The sequence below is a fragment of the Mugil cephalus genome, chromosome 16, assembly GCF_022458985.1.
Source record: "Mugil cephalus isolate CIBA_MC_2020 chromosome 16, CIBA_Mcephalus_1.1, whole genome shotgun sequence".
NCBI lineage: Eukaryota > Metazoa > Chordata > Actinopteri > Mugiliformes > Mugilidae > Mugil > Mugil cephalus.
In genome coordinates this window covers 21,352,501-21,367,243 of record NC_061785.1, presented here as the reverse complement: position 1 = coordinate 21,367,243, position 14,743 = coordinate 21,352,501, and the positions used below count along the sequence as shown (strand labels likewise).

At 41.8% G+C, this 14,743-nt stretch overlaps 2 protein-coding genes and 1 non-coding gene across 3 annotated transcripts; 2 read left to right on the top strand and 1 right to left on the bottom strand.

Annotated features, from left to right (window-relative positions):
- Positions 1–501: 501 nt before the first annotated feature.
- LOC125022264 (zinc finger protein 329-like) lies at positions 502–6,479 on the top strand. The gene is made up of 7 exons (XM_047608766.1): positions 502–684; positions 2,068–2,270; positions 2,611–2,712; positions 2,821–2,916; positions 3,135–3,245; positions 3,349–3,472; positions 3,738–6,479. Exons 1-7 carry the CDS (start codon positions 642–644, stop codon positions 5,654–5,656), a joined length of 2,598 nt encoding a protein of 865 aa, XP_047464722.1. The 5' UTR covers positions 502–641; the 3' UTR covers positions 5,657–6,479.
- A 424-nt stretch (positions 6,480–6,903) lies between these two features.
- On the top strand, positions 6,904–13,134 carry LOC125022864 (zinc finger protein 132-like). Its single transcript, XM_047609821.1, has 7 exons — positions 6,904–7,119; positions 8,909–9,111; positions 9,684–9,785; positions 9,969–10,061; positions 10,154–10,264; positions 10,505–10,628; positions 10,733–13,134. The coding sequence occupies exons 1-7, from the start codon at positions 7,092–7,094 to the stop codon at positions 12,778–12,780; spliced, it is 2,709 nt and encodes a 902-aa protein (XP_047465777.1). The 5' UTR covers positions 6,904–7,091; the 3' UTR covers positions 12,781–13,134.
- A 1,501-nt stretch (positions 13,135–14,635) lies between these two features.
- Positions 14,636–14,708, bottom strand: trnar-ccu. Its single transcript has one exon. It is a non-coding gene; the product is annotated as a tRNA-Arg (tRNA).
- Between the last annotated feature and the right edge of the window lie 35 nt (positions 14,709–14,743).

Here is a 14,743-nt window from a genome sequence, read left to right as displayed (position 1 = left end):
TTCCCTTCAGGTACCTAATCAGATGGTTGTGTGTTGTGTGTGCTTTCTCTTTTGGCCCAGGAGGCAGTGAGATTTAACTTGCTGTTTTCGGTTTGTTCCTCTCTTCCTTGTAAGTGTTACACTCAATCAGTATGTTTGACAGATTCTATATTATTACAGTGTGTACATGTTCCAGTTACATGTTTTCCTATTTTGTGAAGGGTACTGTTTTGTCCAGTGTGTCCTGTCCTGAGACGATACTGATGACTGCCTCTTCTTTATGGTTCCTGAAAGGTGTATTATAAAGGTGTCTTCCAGTGTTGTCCCAGTATTCTTGCCATGTTTTTTGTACTTGTTTCTTAATTATTGTTTTACCCTACTTCTTACTTATTCATATATTCATGCGTATTGTTTGAAATTTGAGTGCTTGCTAGACCAGTATCTCAGCATCCTCATTTCTCTCAACGCCTACATGGGCGGGAACCCGACTAAAGCAAACAGTCGCATCCAGGTGGCGGTAATACAACAGAAAGCTGTTTATTAAAGAGGAGAAGAAGAGGGGGAAAAAAGGGGCCGCAACCATAGAAGAAGACGTCTCTTCACTGAAGCTAATATTTTCTGCTACCGTGTTGTGGAGGCACTGACCACGGTGACTAAACAGAATGGAAGATACTGTTTTAAAGGGAAGTTGTACAGATCCGTCAAGTAAGTTACCATCCTTTAAAGAATTAAATGTTACAGCTAGCAGCGCGCCACTAAACACTCATTCTAACTGAGGGTTTTCACTATTCAGCAGCAGTACGTCTCAGCTAACCTCAGCCTCTATTCTTGGATTAACTCGACCTAAAACACTGTGACCGTATTACTCATACAAATTGTGGAAGTGTGCTAAGAAAATATTCCACACAACAACAGCGGCTTGGACTGTTGACAAGGTGGACACGAGGCGCGTTGGATGGATTCAGACCATTGGTGTAACTATCTGCCGTAGTTGTAAAGAACTTTTACCCCTGTTGCTGTGATGTTTTTGTTAGTTAAATAAACAGATCCCTAAAGAAGAAATATATTATATTATATTATATTATATTATATTATATTATATTATATTATATTATATTATGACGTTTTAGTTTAAACATTCAGAAAACTCAAAGTTGTCTGAATCTGAATGGGGAAATATTACTGTGTGTTACATGCATGCAACCCTTGTAAATATTACGTTCAAAACGGTGCACACAGAAAGATAAGAAAGTGTGTAATGTGATGTTGAAATACTCTATGACTGTACCTGGAACAGAATTAAAGCATGCGAATCAGTTTGCGCTGTTTGACACAAACACTTGGCCATTCATTCTTTGGCGTCCCTCACTAGTGTCCTCCCTCAGTTAGTCACTTCTGAATGCTGAATTTCAAACTGAAATGTTTTTGTATCCACCCTAAGACTTTTCAGTAATCTGTTCTCTGAATTGCATGGGGTGTTTGTTTTGTTTTCGTGCTGTAATTGTAGCCAGGACGAACCAGCAACTGGACCTGGCAGACACTGGTGTTTTCATACAGCTATCAGCCACAACATTAAAACCACTGACAGGAGAGGTTAATAACATTGACCATCTAGTGACATTTAAATTCTCTTGCTAGAAATGTAGCACCCACCTAGACCAGACCAGATACCCCCACCCCATAGCAATGACACTCCTTGATGGCAGCAGCCATCCCCAGCAGGATGCAGCCTGACACAGACACACACACACAAAAACGGTTTAGATCCCAAACCGATCAAGTGTCTGTGGGATGATCCACAGAGGCCCCACCTCACAACACTAACAATATTCTGTTGCCAGACACCACAGGGCAACTCATGTCCATTCTCTGATGAGTCACAACCATTTTGGAGGCACAAGGGAGACTTACACAAAATAAGGAAGGTGGTCATAATGTTATGTCTGATTGGTGTATGTTATACCGAAGTGAAAATTGTGTCTAACTTGACATTAATGTCTGATGGAAAACATGGTAGTATATAATTAATGATGACTACTGAACATATAATCCCTGGAGTTCAAATAACCCACTTATGTTTACATTTAGGTACACGTCTTCCCTTATCTGCACTGCGCCTCATAGTTCCACCACTCCGGCTGGTGTCAGCAGCCATCTGGCAGACTGTCCAGCAGAAAACTGTGGCAGATTATGGGATACTCGAGGAGTTTGTGTCCATGGTTACAGATGTTATTCCAGAGCTACTCACCAGCCGCCAGAGGACCCAACTCATCCTGGGCCTCAGAGCGAGGGTGAGGGCAGTTATTTGATTTGGAAATGGATACCCTGTAGCTTTGTTCAGAACAGCATCTCTGTGTAGATCTACCTCATTTCATTCAGCCGGTGGTGACGCTGTAGAGAGCCAGCACAGTCTGATGTCTGGTTGTAATAAATCATTTTTCCCTGTGAGGGGAATATGTGATATTAGAAATGCCAAAAATCCCTGAAGCAGAGTAAGACAGACAAATGTGCAGAAATGGGTGTTTTGAACAAGTTAAACTTCCAGGTCCTGCCAGATGAATGTCATGACAAGACCTGAATTTATAACTATACCTGTGACATGACAGCTGATTTGCGGATTTGTGGTTTTAGCTGATCCTGAAGTTATGTCAGTTCGAAGATTCTGCTCACCTTGAGATCGTTCAGCCTCATCTTGACAGGATACATGCAGGACTGAAGGCATGGCTAATGGAGGTGACTGAAAATTACATTTTTTTCCCAACTTATTAAAACATAGTTTACCAGTGAAAAAAGTTTGCTCATTTTCGTTGCTGTGACTTTTCATAATATTGTGTCTTACAGGCTGGTGGTACAGATACAGAACTTCGGCACTCCAGCTTTGTGGATCTTGTTAAGAACTTACTGGAAAATCCCGATGAGAAGGAACACTTTTTTGAGGTCTGTTTTGTTGTTTGTTTGCAGCTGATATTTTAGAGGATTATTCACCAATGAATTTTTTTACAAACTGAAGCCATGTGTGATCGGTCAGTGGGGTGCTTTCATCTTGTTCTGGCAAGTTTCTGTGTGGATAAATAGGATTGCTTTACTCTTCTGTATTTGTCTTTCTGTTTTCAAGTTACTGCAACAACTAAATATGTCATGATTCTTTCTTTCAGAAAGATTTCCCAGAAGAGTTTGGTCCCACGTATGATGAAGCACTTCAAAACCTAATGTGGCTGTTTTTGTCCAGACTTGAGAAGTTTCTTCCTCTTCCAACTTTACAACAGGTACAAGACAAAATCTCCAGGGTATTTTTGATATCGCCACAAGTCAGGATCATGGATACATATTTCACCTATACCCACTCTCCTCCCTTCTAATTGTTCACAGGTTGCATCCATGTTGGGCGAGGAACCCACTGTTCTGGAGGCTTGTATGCAGTCTGTGTCTCAGTTTGAGAATATAAAAACAATGCTGCAGTATCAAAAAGACCTCGGCCAGCTGGACCACAGTGGTACGTTGGTCATTAAATCATCTTTTTCCTCATAATTTTATGGTATTTATGCACAACTGATCTTTTTGCTAGTGTCCATTGGTGGTGTTATAACATGTCTTAGTACAAGAACATATTTATAGACCAGGCTGATGTTGAAACTTTGGTGACTGGCTGATCTGAATCTGCACGTGTTCTTTTCTTAACCCAGACCTGAAATAAACTGTTCAAACACTCACACTTTTTTGTGGGAGGGAAATTGGAATATTTTTTTTTCTAATTTCAGATAGTTTCTTCGATGGAGCCTGCATCATTTCAGCTCTCAAACTTCCCCTCGTAGAAAGTACCAAGACACAAGCACAACTCTTGGATGATACGCTGTCATGTGAGTCAAACTGGACACAGATAAAACCTGACTTAACCAAGGAGCACCAGACAAGTGAGACGAAGACTGATGAGACTCAGCAGACACCACGGAAGAACGGAAGTCCGTTACCATTTGAAGAAACTGCGGACCTTCTTGAAACTGAAGTGGTGGAAGTGCCTTACATTCTGAAGGACTGCAGTGTTCAACTGCAGAGATCAGACAGGCTAGTGTCTTTGCATTCTCGGCCCGTGAGATCAAACCGAGGCCAGAGAATGAAAAGGATTCTGCTGGAGGAGAAAAGGGGACTTGAAGATGCCCTCCCCGGCTACACATCTCCTCCCAGGAAAACTAAACCATCAAGGAAGGGTCATCCGGCAGCCTCAGACTATAAGGAGCCAAACAGCTCCGTCATAGACGACTCATACATGGCTCCGATCGGTGTGTGCAGTGACAACGACTCCTGGTCTTACTACTCAGATGAGGACCCTTCCCATGTGACGTCTAGTAGTTGTCCCAGTTTGGCTGATTCATGGTCAAACTACTCGGATGATGCGTCTTTCCCTGAAAATGATTCATTTTCTAGTTACTCAGGTGAGGAGCCTTCCTCTGTGGGTTCTAAAAAAGCATTGGCTGCCAACAAAAAGGAAGGCATCTCCAGCATCAAAGCCGCGACCCAGAAAAAGATTCGTGACATCCAGTGCTTTATATGCAAGGAGCAGTTGAGCACGAGCCTTACCGCTCACATGAAAACCCATTTCCCCACCAATGTTTACGCCTGCCCTCAATGCGGCAGCAGATTTAAACAAATATCATATCTTAAGCACCACTTGAAAAGGATCTGCTATGAGTACAGCCAGCAGCATGTAGATCCGGAGAAGCCGGACGAGGCCAGTGATCTTTACAAGTGTGGCATATGCCAAGAGGCGTTCAAGTACAAAGTTTCGCTGCAAAAGCACACACTGACACACAACAAACTCTACTGCAACGTGTGCAGGAAGGTGTTGCGAGACGCTGCAACCTTGGCGAGGCACAACGTCTCACACACCCCTTTCCAGTGCAACCGATGCGAGGAGTCCTTCACTGTTTTTAGGCCCCTGCTCAGGCACTGTGAAAATGTCCACAAAATCGTCAGACCTTTTAAATGCAACCATTGCCCGAAAACGTTTCCAAGGCTGCGCTTCCTGATCATGCACGAATGGCAACATACGGGCAACCTGCCGTTCCAGTGCGCCCTGTGCAGCTTGAGATTCCGTTCTGACATGGATCTCGTCTACCACCAGAGAGTCCACACCAGAGAGAAACCCTTTCTGTGTGCGGAGTGCGGCAAGCCATTCTCCCAGAAGTCCAACCTGTTGCGGCACCTGAATCTCATCCACGGCGAGTCTCGGAATGAGAAGATGCACTCTTGCTCTCAGTGTGAGAAATCCTTTAAAGAGAAAGGAGCCCTGAAAAAGCACCAGAGGAGCAAACACTTGAATGAAGTGTTCCGTAATCCGTGCCCATACTGTGGGAAGATGATCTCGGCATCAACGATGGCAAGACATAAATTAATCCACACGGGAGAAAGACCTCTCAAATGCACTGTGCCTGAATGCGACAAATACTTCAGGTCAACTTCTGAAGTGAAGAGGCATGTCCTTGTACGCCACTCCACAGAGAGGCCGTATAAATGTGAGGTCTGTGGAAAGGGCTTTGTAAAAATGTGTTATCTCAACACTCATGCTAAAATACATTCAGGAGAGAAGCCATTTGTTTGTCATATCTGCGGCAAGGCTTTCCCAAAGATTTTTAGCATGCTAAGGCACAAAAAGCTTCTACACACAGTTATTACTCAATAATCCTGGCTTGTTAGGAATGTTCAATTAAAGACAGAATTCACTTTTCATCCTGTGCAAGCTTTGAGGCAGGTTCGCTGTAATCTGTTAAAACCTTGAAAACAGCCTTGAAACAGTATCAGGCTCATGGAGTTTCAAAATTGATGCAGCAGTACCAATATCTTATTTTTTTTTTGTTGTTGTTCTTTCTTTGTTTTTGTTATTCCATGCTTTTGTCTCCTATGTTGGAACCTACATTACTTGGGTGGAACTTGGGTGTTGACTCTCCTGATGGTTGGGATTACGATGAAGGTTTTAATTGAGAAACTTCAATTTTGCCACACACAAACAGTTAGCATATACGGCAAGCTCAGTTCTCTGCGACTCCTTACTCTTTAAAGTACACGTTCAAAAGCTACATGAAACCTTCAGTGCCTCCAGCTGGAGTTGTGGGAAGTCTGATAAATCTATCTCTGCTTGAGCCAAGTTATTGCTGAAGACTACGGGTTTGAAAATGAAAAAATAAAAAGTAAATAAATAAATAGGTGGTATGATATTGCAAAGATGTGGAATTATGAGAGCCCCTCAACCCTGTTTGAGACTAGATTTGAATCTAGGGTTAGGTAAAGAGGCCTTAACATAAAATTACATTTTTTGGCGTTATTTTCCCTAGTGTAGGATAAATAAAGGATTGTCTTCTCTTGTTGTTTCATTTTTTAATTGAGTTTTATTTCATTTATTTTCCTTAACTTGTCATTCCTTCTAAATCCCACTACCCACCACTAAAATAAATGCATAATATGAATATTTTTGGAAAGCAGAAAAATAAAATGTGATATAACTGGAAAATGGTCCCTCTTGTCCCTTCTGTTGTTTTTTTTTTGACATTTTATAAATTGCATTAAACAAAACATACAAACTGGGATTATTTACTGTTCATTATATATCATATATATTTTTCTTATATTACTTTATCCTATCTGTATTTCACTCTGTCACCCTGGAACTGTAACTTTATGGGAGCAACGGTAACCAAACTATTTCCTGTAAGGATTAATAAAGTACTCTGATTACATGCTCTGTAATAGTGCAGTTCAGTAAACACTTTCATAACGTACTTCTTTGCACTCAAACAAAGAGAAACATTTGGAGTGTCGTTATATGTAGGTTAATACGCCCATTTTGTTAATGACCTGGCCTCATCGAGATCAAACTGGGCTGAGTCTGGGCTGTGAAAAAACGCCTCTAAACCAGACGCGGAACGGACGATCCCTGCACCAACTATATGTGGTCGGACTGTTATTCCGGACGGAACGCGAAGCAACCGTTGACGCACAAAGCTCGCTTGTGTGACTTGGTTTTCCTGAACCCGACCACAGTCCTGACGTATTGATTGACTTGGGTCGAGCGACGTTTGTTATTTCCCCCGACTGTGATGTAACGGCAGTGTATACAAAACATGGACGGAGGCATTTCCGAGTTACCCGGTGAGTGGAAACGACTGAAGCTAAATCTGCCTGGCTAGGCCGCAACGTAGCCCGCGCGCGGGAATAGCATTGCTAACTTATTCTAGAAATGTGTGATTTGGAGAGAATGTACCACCCAGCGGATTTAAATCTCCCCTATGTATTCACCATCAGTCAAGTGTTTGTCACACTCTGGGAGCAAATGCGGGGCCTTTGTTATGTTACCGTTTCAGACCACAACTCTACGTATCGCTCATGCTTTTGTGGCTAATGCTAGGCCAACTAGCTGGTCGTAAGTCGCTCTTAAAGTGAGCCCGTTGGTTTTGAGGGAACCGCGATAATAAATAAGCGAAGAACGTAACACATATATTGTTGTGGTGCGTTTATGTAAACAACTTTGCTTATTACGTATGCCAAAATCCGAAATGTTTTCATATCGACATGTAATACCTGGTCGGTCTGAGATCACGGAAATGAAAGTAGGCACATCCGTCTTCACTGGAGCTCAGCTTTTAAGTGTGTTTGGTTCGTCGAAGGAAAGACATAAACGTATTATAACATTAGCCCGGGACGCTGTTTTGTTAAGCCCTTAAAGGACACACTGAAAAATTGTTAATTTCAATCCTAGAGTGTTACTGTGGGGCATAAGATGCCTTTTTTACTTTTGTGAAAAAATGCACGGAGAATATCAAGGTTAATGAATTTAACATATATGGTTCCGTGCCCTTGAGTGATAAACAAATGCGAACATGTATTTAGACCATTAGATCAATATCAGGCCACTTCTTCATGGTACTTAATAAAGCAGATGTGTAGCCTTCATGCAGAGGTGGGCCTTGTAGACCTGAGGAAGTTTCCTTGATATTCTCTGATTGGCTGAATGAAAACCACATGCCTCTAAACCTTACTCACGCAGTGCTTTTACATGCACAGCTTAATTGAGCTATGCTCAAAATTTGACTTTCGGAATGCGGTCCTTGTCCCGTTTACATGGAATGGAGACAATTGAATATAATAAGTAGCTGGAGTCGTTCATGTGGCAGACCGGCATTTCAAATAAAAAATAGATGGATGATAGGCCAGTTTTTTCAGTCTTGTACCTGATGTGCACACTACGTATGGTGCAGATGAGATGCATGCTATCCCTCAGGTGGTTCTTCTACCGGTTCTATTTACCTTCTTTCTCTGCGACCAGTTTTCTTGTATGTTTTTGTTCTGGGATCAGCGCAGCTGTTGTAGAGCATGTGTACATGCGTCGTCTAGTTTAACTCTGGTTAACATGTATACGTGTTAACCAGAGTTAAACTAGACGACATGCTGGGGAAAACTGATTTCCATTCGCATTATCTGGGTGTCTTAGTTGAAGATGCAATTTAAATGACGTGCCAAAGTATATTGTTCCCCATAAAGGGTTAAGGGTGTAAGGTCTTGTGATGTTGGCAAACTACAAATGGTAATTAAAACTGGATTTTTAAATCATAGTTGGTAGACTTCAGACTTAAGATTTTTTTGACAATGCTTTTGTTTACTGCATTCTCACAACTTGTTATATACTCTTGGCAGATTTCCAGACTTCATCTGAACATGGAAATTATCTTTTTGTAAATAAAGTTTAGGATTGGTTTGTAGCTGTAATTATTCACATTCATGATGGGTGGTTAGACACGTCCTCTTTCAAAGCTACCACTTGAAAATGTCCTGAAACCCAGAAGATGGAGATGTTCAGATACATTGAGATTCCATTCATTCGCTTACATATTGATGTTTGACGGCTCTGACAACTCTTTAAAATGTATTGTCTTGTCTGCAGGTCCCTCTCTTCCCCTCTCCACTCTGCGCCTCCTGGTCCCACCAATTCGACTGGTCTCTGCAGCCATCTGGCAGACGGTGGAGCAGAAAATTGTGTTGGACTATGGGCTGCTTGAAGAGTTTGTATTTATGGTCACGGAGATTGTTCCTCAGCTGCTCTCCACAAGGCAGCGGGCTGAGCTCCTTTTGGGTCTCAGAGCACGAGTGAGTTGGAAGATTTTGCTTTTCAAACCCAAACCAAAGTATAGTGACCTGGTATTTATGGGGATAATCTGATACTGCTAAGACATCGCTTGAGTGATGAGAGTAGGTACACATCACAGAACCAAAACTTGTTGTTAACAGACAACAAAACCAGACTGAACAGCCGGCAAAATTTGCAATATGTGCACACACATATTGTCTTAGACTGGGTAACATTTTCATTATATACATGAGGAAGTTAATCACCAATAAGAAGCCCCCGTAGTGTTTGCAAGCCTTCAGAAAGATTGTTTGCAGGATTGTGCTTTCTTGCATGAATGTTATTGGTCAGTAGTACTCATCTAACTTTTGTAAGTATTATCAGACACAGGTCTGCTGTTTGGCTTTAATCCAAGGGAAGGCTATATAACTGATGGATATGAATGACAAATGTAAAACATTTCCAGTTAGTGTAGCAGGTTCATTGTCGTCCCAGTGTGAATAGGAACAGAGCTGCACAAAGATGAGCAGCTGTGAACTGCATCTTTCCTCAGAATTGTTGCTTCCTAACTGGTCTTGTCCTGTGATTGTAGCTGATCTTGGAGCTGTGTCGCACCGAGGAGACGGCTGATCTGCAGGTTATTCAGCCACACCTAGACCGAATGCAGAACCTCAGGTCTCTGTGGAATGTGGAAGTAAGTAGAAACCTTTTTAGGGGGTTATCTTTTCTGGCTTCACTTGTTACTGTTTTTTTTTTACTGTTACTGTTGTTTGTTGGTCATCTGTTATCATCCCTGTAAAATGCATGTTCCGGTCAACAGATTGTGTTATAATTTACTAACGGGACATATTATACTTTGAACTACTTTTTATTGTAGGCTGACCCAGACCAAGAAGAGTCTGACTGTCACTTTCTGGGCCTTGTCAAAAATCTGCTGAGAGATCCTGAAGAGAGAAAAAACTTTTTCCAAGTGAGTTTAAATTGAGCGCTTTGCTCAGACACAATAAATGTAACAATAATAAGAATTTATTTTTAATACTTAATAATACTTTTGTCTTCCAGGATGTTTTCCCAGGAGACTTTGGTCCCACATATGACAAAGCAATCCAGACCCTGATGTGGCTGTTTCTGTCAAGACTTGAAAAGCTTCTTCCTTCTCAAACCCTCCAACAGGTACATTACGTCGCTTAAAAATATTACACAGAGTTTATTTCTAGAAGAAGCCTGTTCGATATGACTGGGTTCATCTATTTTTCTGTCCAGTTATTACAATCATTGACTCCTGGTCTATCTTTATAACCCCAAACACAGGTGTCTTATTATGTGTATTGTTGTTTCACATCTGTGTGAGGGTTTTTCCATTTTATAAAAGGTAGTGCTGTTGCCTCATTTTGATTTGTTTTTGGTTGCCAGATTGCCTCTCTACTCGGTGACACCTCGTCTGTTCTGAATGAATGCATGGAGACTTTCACACAACCTCAGGAGCTCAAAGTCTTGCTGGATACTCAGAAAGATCTCAGCCAGTTAGAGGACAATGGTGAGCTGACATACCAGTTCTTTGTCAGTCAGCAAGTCAAAGTAGTAATCATCACGTGTAATGTTAATTTTTAATGTTGTCTTTCTTGTCATCTATCTTTTCAGAGTCTTACATCGTTGACAGTGGCATCTTATCAGCTCTGTGTCTCCCTCCTGTGGAAAGAGTTGTGATTGTCAACGAACAAACGGAAACGGATACAACGAGCAGCCTCGTGTACACTGTGTGCACAGAGATGGAGGTGGAGTCTGAGAACAAGGAGGTGTATGGTGAAGGCACCAGAAACGCCGATGAGTGTGTGAAACCCCAGTGGGCTGGAATCAGCGGTGATGTGAAAGCAGAAATGGACACTGAAATAGTTACGGGTTCAGTTGAAGACATTGAAGCCAGCGAGGCTGAAATGGCAGACGACCCCCAAGACAGCCAATCTGGAACACTGATGATTGGGGTTGACGGGCAGGTGACTGTGCTTGGCGGCATGGAGAAGAAACCAAACAGACGTGGGAGGAAAAAGAAGCGTCCTGCAGATGAAGACTTTCAGTTGGAAGGCAGGGACAGGGCGAAAACCGAAGACTCGGAAATTGAGGTCTTGTGGGAAAGACCGGTGCGAAAGAACCGAGGACTCAAGATGAAGCGGTACCTGTCGCAGTGGAGGAAATCTGGCAAGACACAGGCCGCTAACAGCGGCCCTAGAAAGTTTGCTGGTTCCCAGGCTTCATCCAGCGACTTGGATGAGAGAACGTGCAAAGTGTGCGGAAAGGTGGTGAGTCAGGTCAAGTTCTTACAGCGACACATGAATCAGCACTCAGAAGAGATGCCCCACACTTGTGACGTGTGCAAAAAGTTTTATAAGACCCTGCGCTACTTGCAACAACACAGATGTACAGGTGCAACAAAGGCAAAGCCTGGCAGGAAAGCCAAGGAACAAGAAAATGCAGCAGATGAAGGTGAACAATCATCCAGTGGGGTTCTTTGTGAGACGCCCACTGAAGAGCAGCCACTTGACAATCCCACCCAGGAACAAGATTACTCTCCTTCTGCAGACGCATCTTCCAAAGAACCAAAAAGCCCAGAGGGAAACAAAAGTATGATAGAAGGACCCTTTTACTGTCCCCACTGCAGCGTTGAGTTCAAGTGCAAACAAACCTTTAGGTTCCATTTAAGAAACATTTGCTACAATGAGCAGCAGGTGGATCCTGAGAAGCCTGAGGATGTTAAGCATTGTTTCAGATGTGATGAATGTGACAAGGCATTCAAATACAAATCAACATTAGATTCCCACAAACAGACTCACAACCCACTGTATTGTGAGGTGTGTATGAAATTAGTACGGGACTCGGACGCATTGGCAATGCACAAAGAATCCCACACGCCTTTCCAGTGTAACCAGTGCGAGGAGAACTTTCCGGTGTTCAAGGCCCTTCATAAGCACTACATCGATGTCCATAACCCCACCGAGCCTTTTACCTGCACCCACTGTGAGACAACTTTTGCCAGCCTAAAGCGTTTCATCAGACATGAGTGGAAACACACAGGATACCAACCTTTTCAGTGCCCTCACTGCACCAAAAGATTCCGATCATACTCGGACCTTGTGGAGCACCAGAAAAAACACACTAAGGCGTATCCATTCCTCTGCTGGGAATGTGGTAAGAAATTCAGACATGGCGTCACACTGACGAGGCATGTGGAGCGGGTGCATCATGCTGGCGAACCTGTGAGCGAGAGGCCCACACCAACATTCACCTGCGCGCAGTGTGGGAAGAGCTTCACTTCCAGAAGGTGCCTTCTAAAACATGACAATTTCCATCACAAAGGGCTGCGGTTCCCATGTGAGCACTGTGGGAAGGGATTCTTTGGCAAGGATGCATTGGTTAGGCACACTCTGATTCACACAGGAGAAAGGCCTTTTAAGTGCGATGACTGCGATAAGTCTTTCAGATCTGCTGCAGAGTTAAAGATACACAGGAGATACCATACTGGAGAGAGGCCGTTTAAGTGCAACATCTGCGAAAAAGGTTTCGTCCAGTCGTGCTTTCTCACTTTACACATGCGGACCCATACTGGAGAGAGGCCATATACTTGTACAGTATGTAGCAAGGCCTTCTCTAGCCTTCATGGTCTAAAACGACACAGGAGACTTGTTCATGCATAGTCAATGTTACCCTTCATACTAATCCCCACAAGGATGTTCAGTTTAACAATCCCTTGAAGAAAGTTAGAGGCATCAGCTGTGGGACAGAAGTCAAAGTGGGGCTGAAGACTTAAGTTCTTGTTAAAGGGCACAATGTTCTCGACATTTTCAAGTGTCTGCTTCACTCCTGTCTCTACGGCTGCCACAGGTTGGATTGTTAGTGTAAATGTATAGTGCATTATAAAAGTGTAACTTTGTATTTTTTACAGAAATGTTTGCTGTAGTATAACATAAGATTTGTATGTATAAAAGATATAAACCCTGATTCCTTTGGGAATTGAAATCTTTCTTGAATAAATTGAATGTTTGATTACAGATCTAATTTATTTCTGCTTTATATTTAATTTATTTCTGCTTTATATTTATTTAGACTTTTGAGAATCTGAGTAGCATCTCTCAGTGCGTTTACACGCAGACCTTAATTGAGCTATGTTCAAAATTCGACTCTGACTACAGTCCTTGTTCCAGTTCACATGCAACGGAGAAAATCGAATAACTGACAGTAACATGTCCATCTCCTCCACACTAGGTGGCGATGTATTTCTTTTCAGCTGGATAATACCACGTTAACACGGCCCGTTTTTTCGGTTGACCTGTTATGTCATATAATAAACGAGTCTTTCATGCGTCAGACCAGCATTTCAAACAACAACCAGACAGATAATGGTACAGCTCTTTTAATTTGTTACGTAAATGTGCGCGCTGCTTATGGTGCAGGTAAGATGTGCGCTATCGCCCCTCGCACATACGTTATCCAATTGTATTCTGATTAAGGCTTATACATGGCGGAGAAAACCGAATTCCAATCGCATTAACTAGGTGTCTTAATTGGATAAAGAGAACTCTGATTTTAGTTGGAGTAATGTTTTAACATGTACTTATGTTGTCCAGTTAGAGTCCGATTAAGGCAATAATCCTTTTTTTTTCACATACATGTAAATGCTCTGTCTGATAAGTGGTGAAACTTCTTCTAAAAACTAAGACCAATTGCCATTTTAAATTACTTTTGGATGGAGATATGTATACACACAAATAGCAACTTAAATGCTTTATATATAGGAATGTGAGACAGGAATGTGACTTAAGTGTCATTAAAATTTTAAAATAGGTTTGTTAGTTTAGGATTCTGTTCTTGTGCATGCAGTCTTATTTCTTTTTTAGAACATTTGTTAATGTAATAAATCACTCATTGAAGTTATTAGAAAATGGTTAAAAGTATTGATGCAGTTTTGTGCATGAGCCCATAAGACCTATCTGAGGTCCATATGCCAGAGCTTGTAACCTGATGGGATCTGTTAATCATTTGTAGCAACCAGGAATGGGCATTTCCTGCTAAAATATTTACATTACTTAAAAGTTACAATTTGAGTCGCTCTTTTAAACCTTTTTTTCCAGATCACAAAAATAACTTTCTACTATGTGTGTTCTGGAGTAATCATTTTCCAAATTAATAATTTATTGCAGCTTTCTAAGCAGGAAGACTGGAAATATGCGCTCTACAACGCCCTCTACTGTAAAATAAGAAATCTCCAAATTCTGTTAATTAATGATTATTACATATGTGTGCATATAGTTACTTTGGCAGTCAAGATAAACTGATGGTTCTGCAATGTTTAATTCATACTCAATTAATGTATAACTAGTACAATTTAAAACAATTGTTTACTAATGAAGTATTTAATATGCGAGGAAATATGCGATATTGCAAATCATTCGATAATGATACCATTACACACTTTGATGTAGTTGGTTTTCACTGTCGGACATTTGATGGCTACGTGTAATTATCACATCCATAAACCAATACAAAAGAATACACCCCAGATGGGACTCGAACCCACAATCCCTGGCTTAGGAGGCCAGTGCCTTATCCATTAGGCCACTGGGGCAGTATACCACGATTTCAGACGGGGTCGTGATAAGT

Coding starts and splice junctions, on each gene's coding strand:
- LOC125022864 (XM_047609821.1), top strand. CDS start 7,092: ATGGACGGAGGCATTTCCGAGTTACCCG. Junction 9,112..9,683: donor TTTTGGGTCTCAGAGCACGA/GTGAGTTGGAAG, acceptor CTGTGATTGTAG/CTGATCTTGGAGCTGTGTCG. Junction 9,786..9,968: donor GGTCTCTGTGGAATGTGGAA/GTAAGTAGAAAC, acceptor TTTTTATTGTAG/GCTGACCCAGACCAAGAAGA.
- LOC125022264 (XM_047608766.1), top strand. CDS start 642: ATGGAAGATACTGTTTTAAAGGGAAGTTGTACAGATCCGTCAA. Junction 2,917..3,134: donor AGAAGGAACACTTTTTTGAG/GTCTGTTTTGTT, acceptor TCTTTCTTTCAG/AAAGATTTCCCAGAAGAGTT. Junction 3,473..3,737: donor CGGCCAGCTGGACCACAGTG/GTACGTTGGTCA, acceptor TTCTAATTTCAG/ATAGTTTCTTCGATGGAGCC.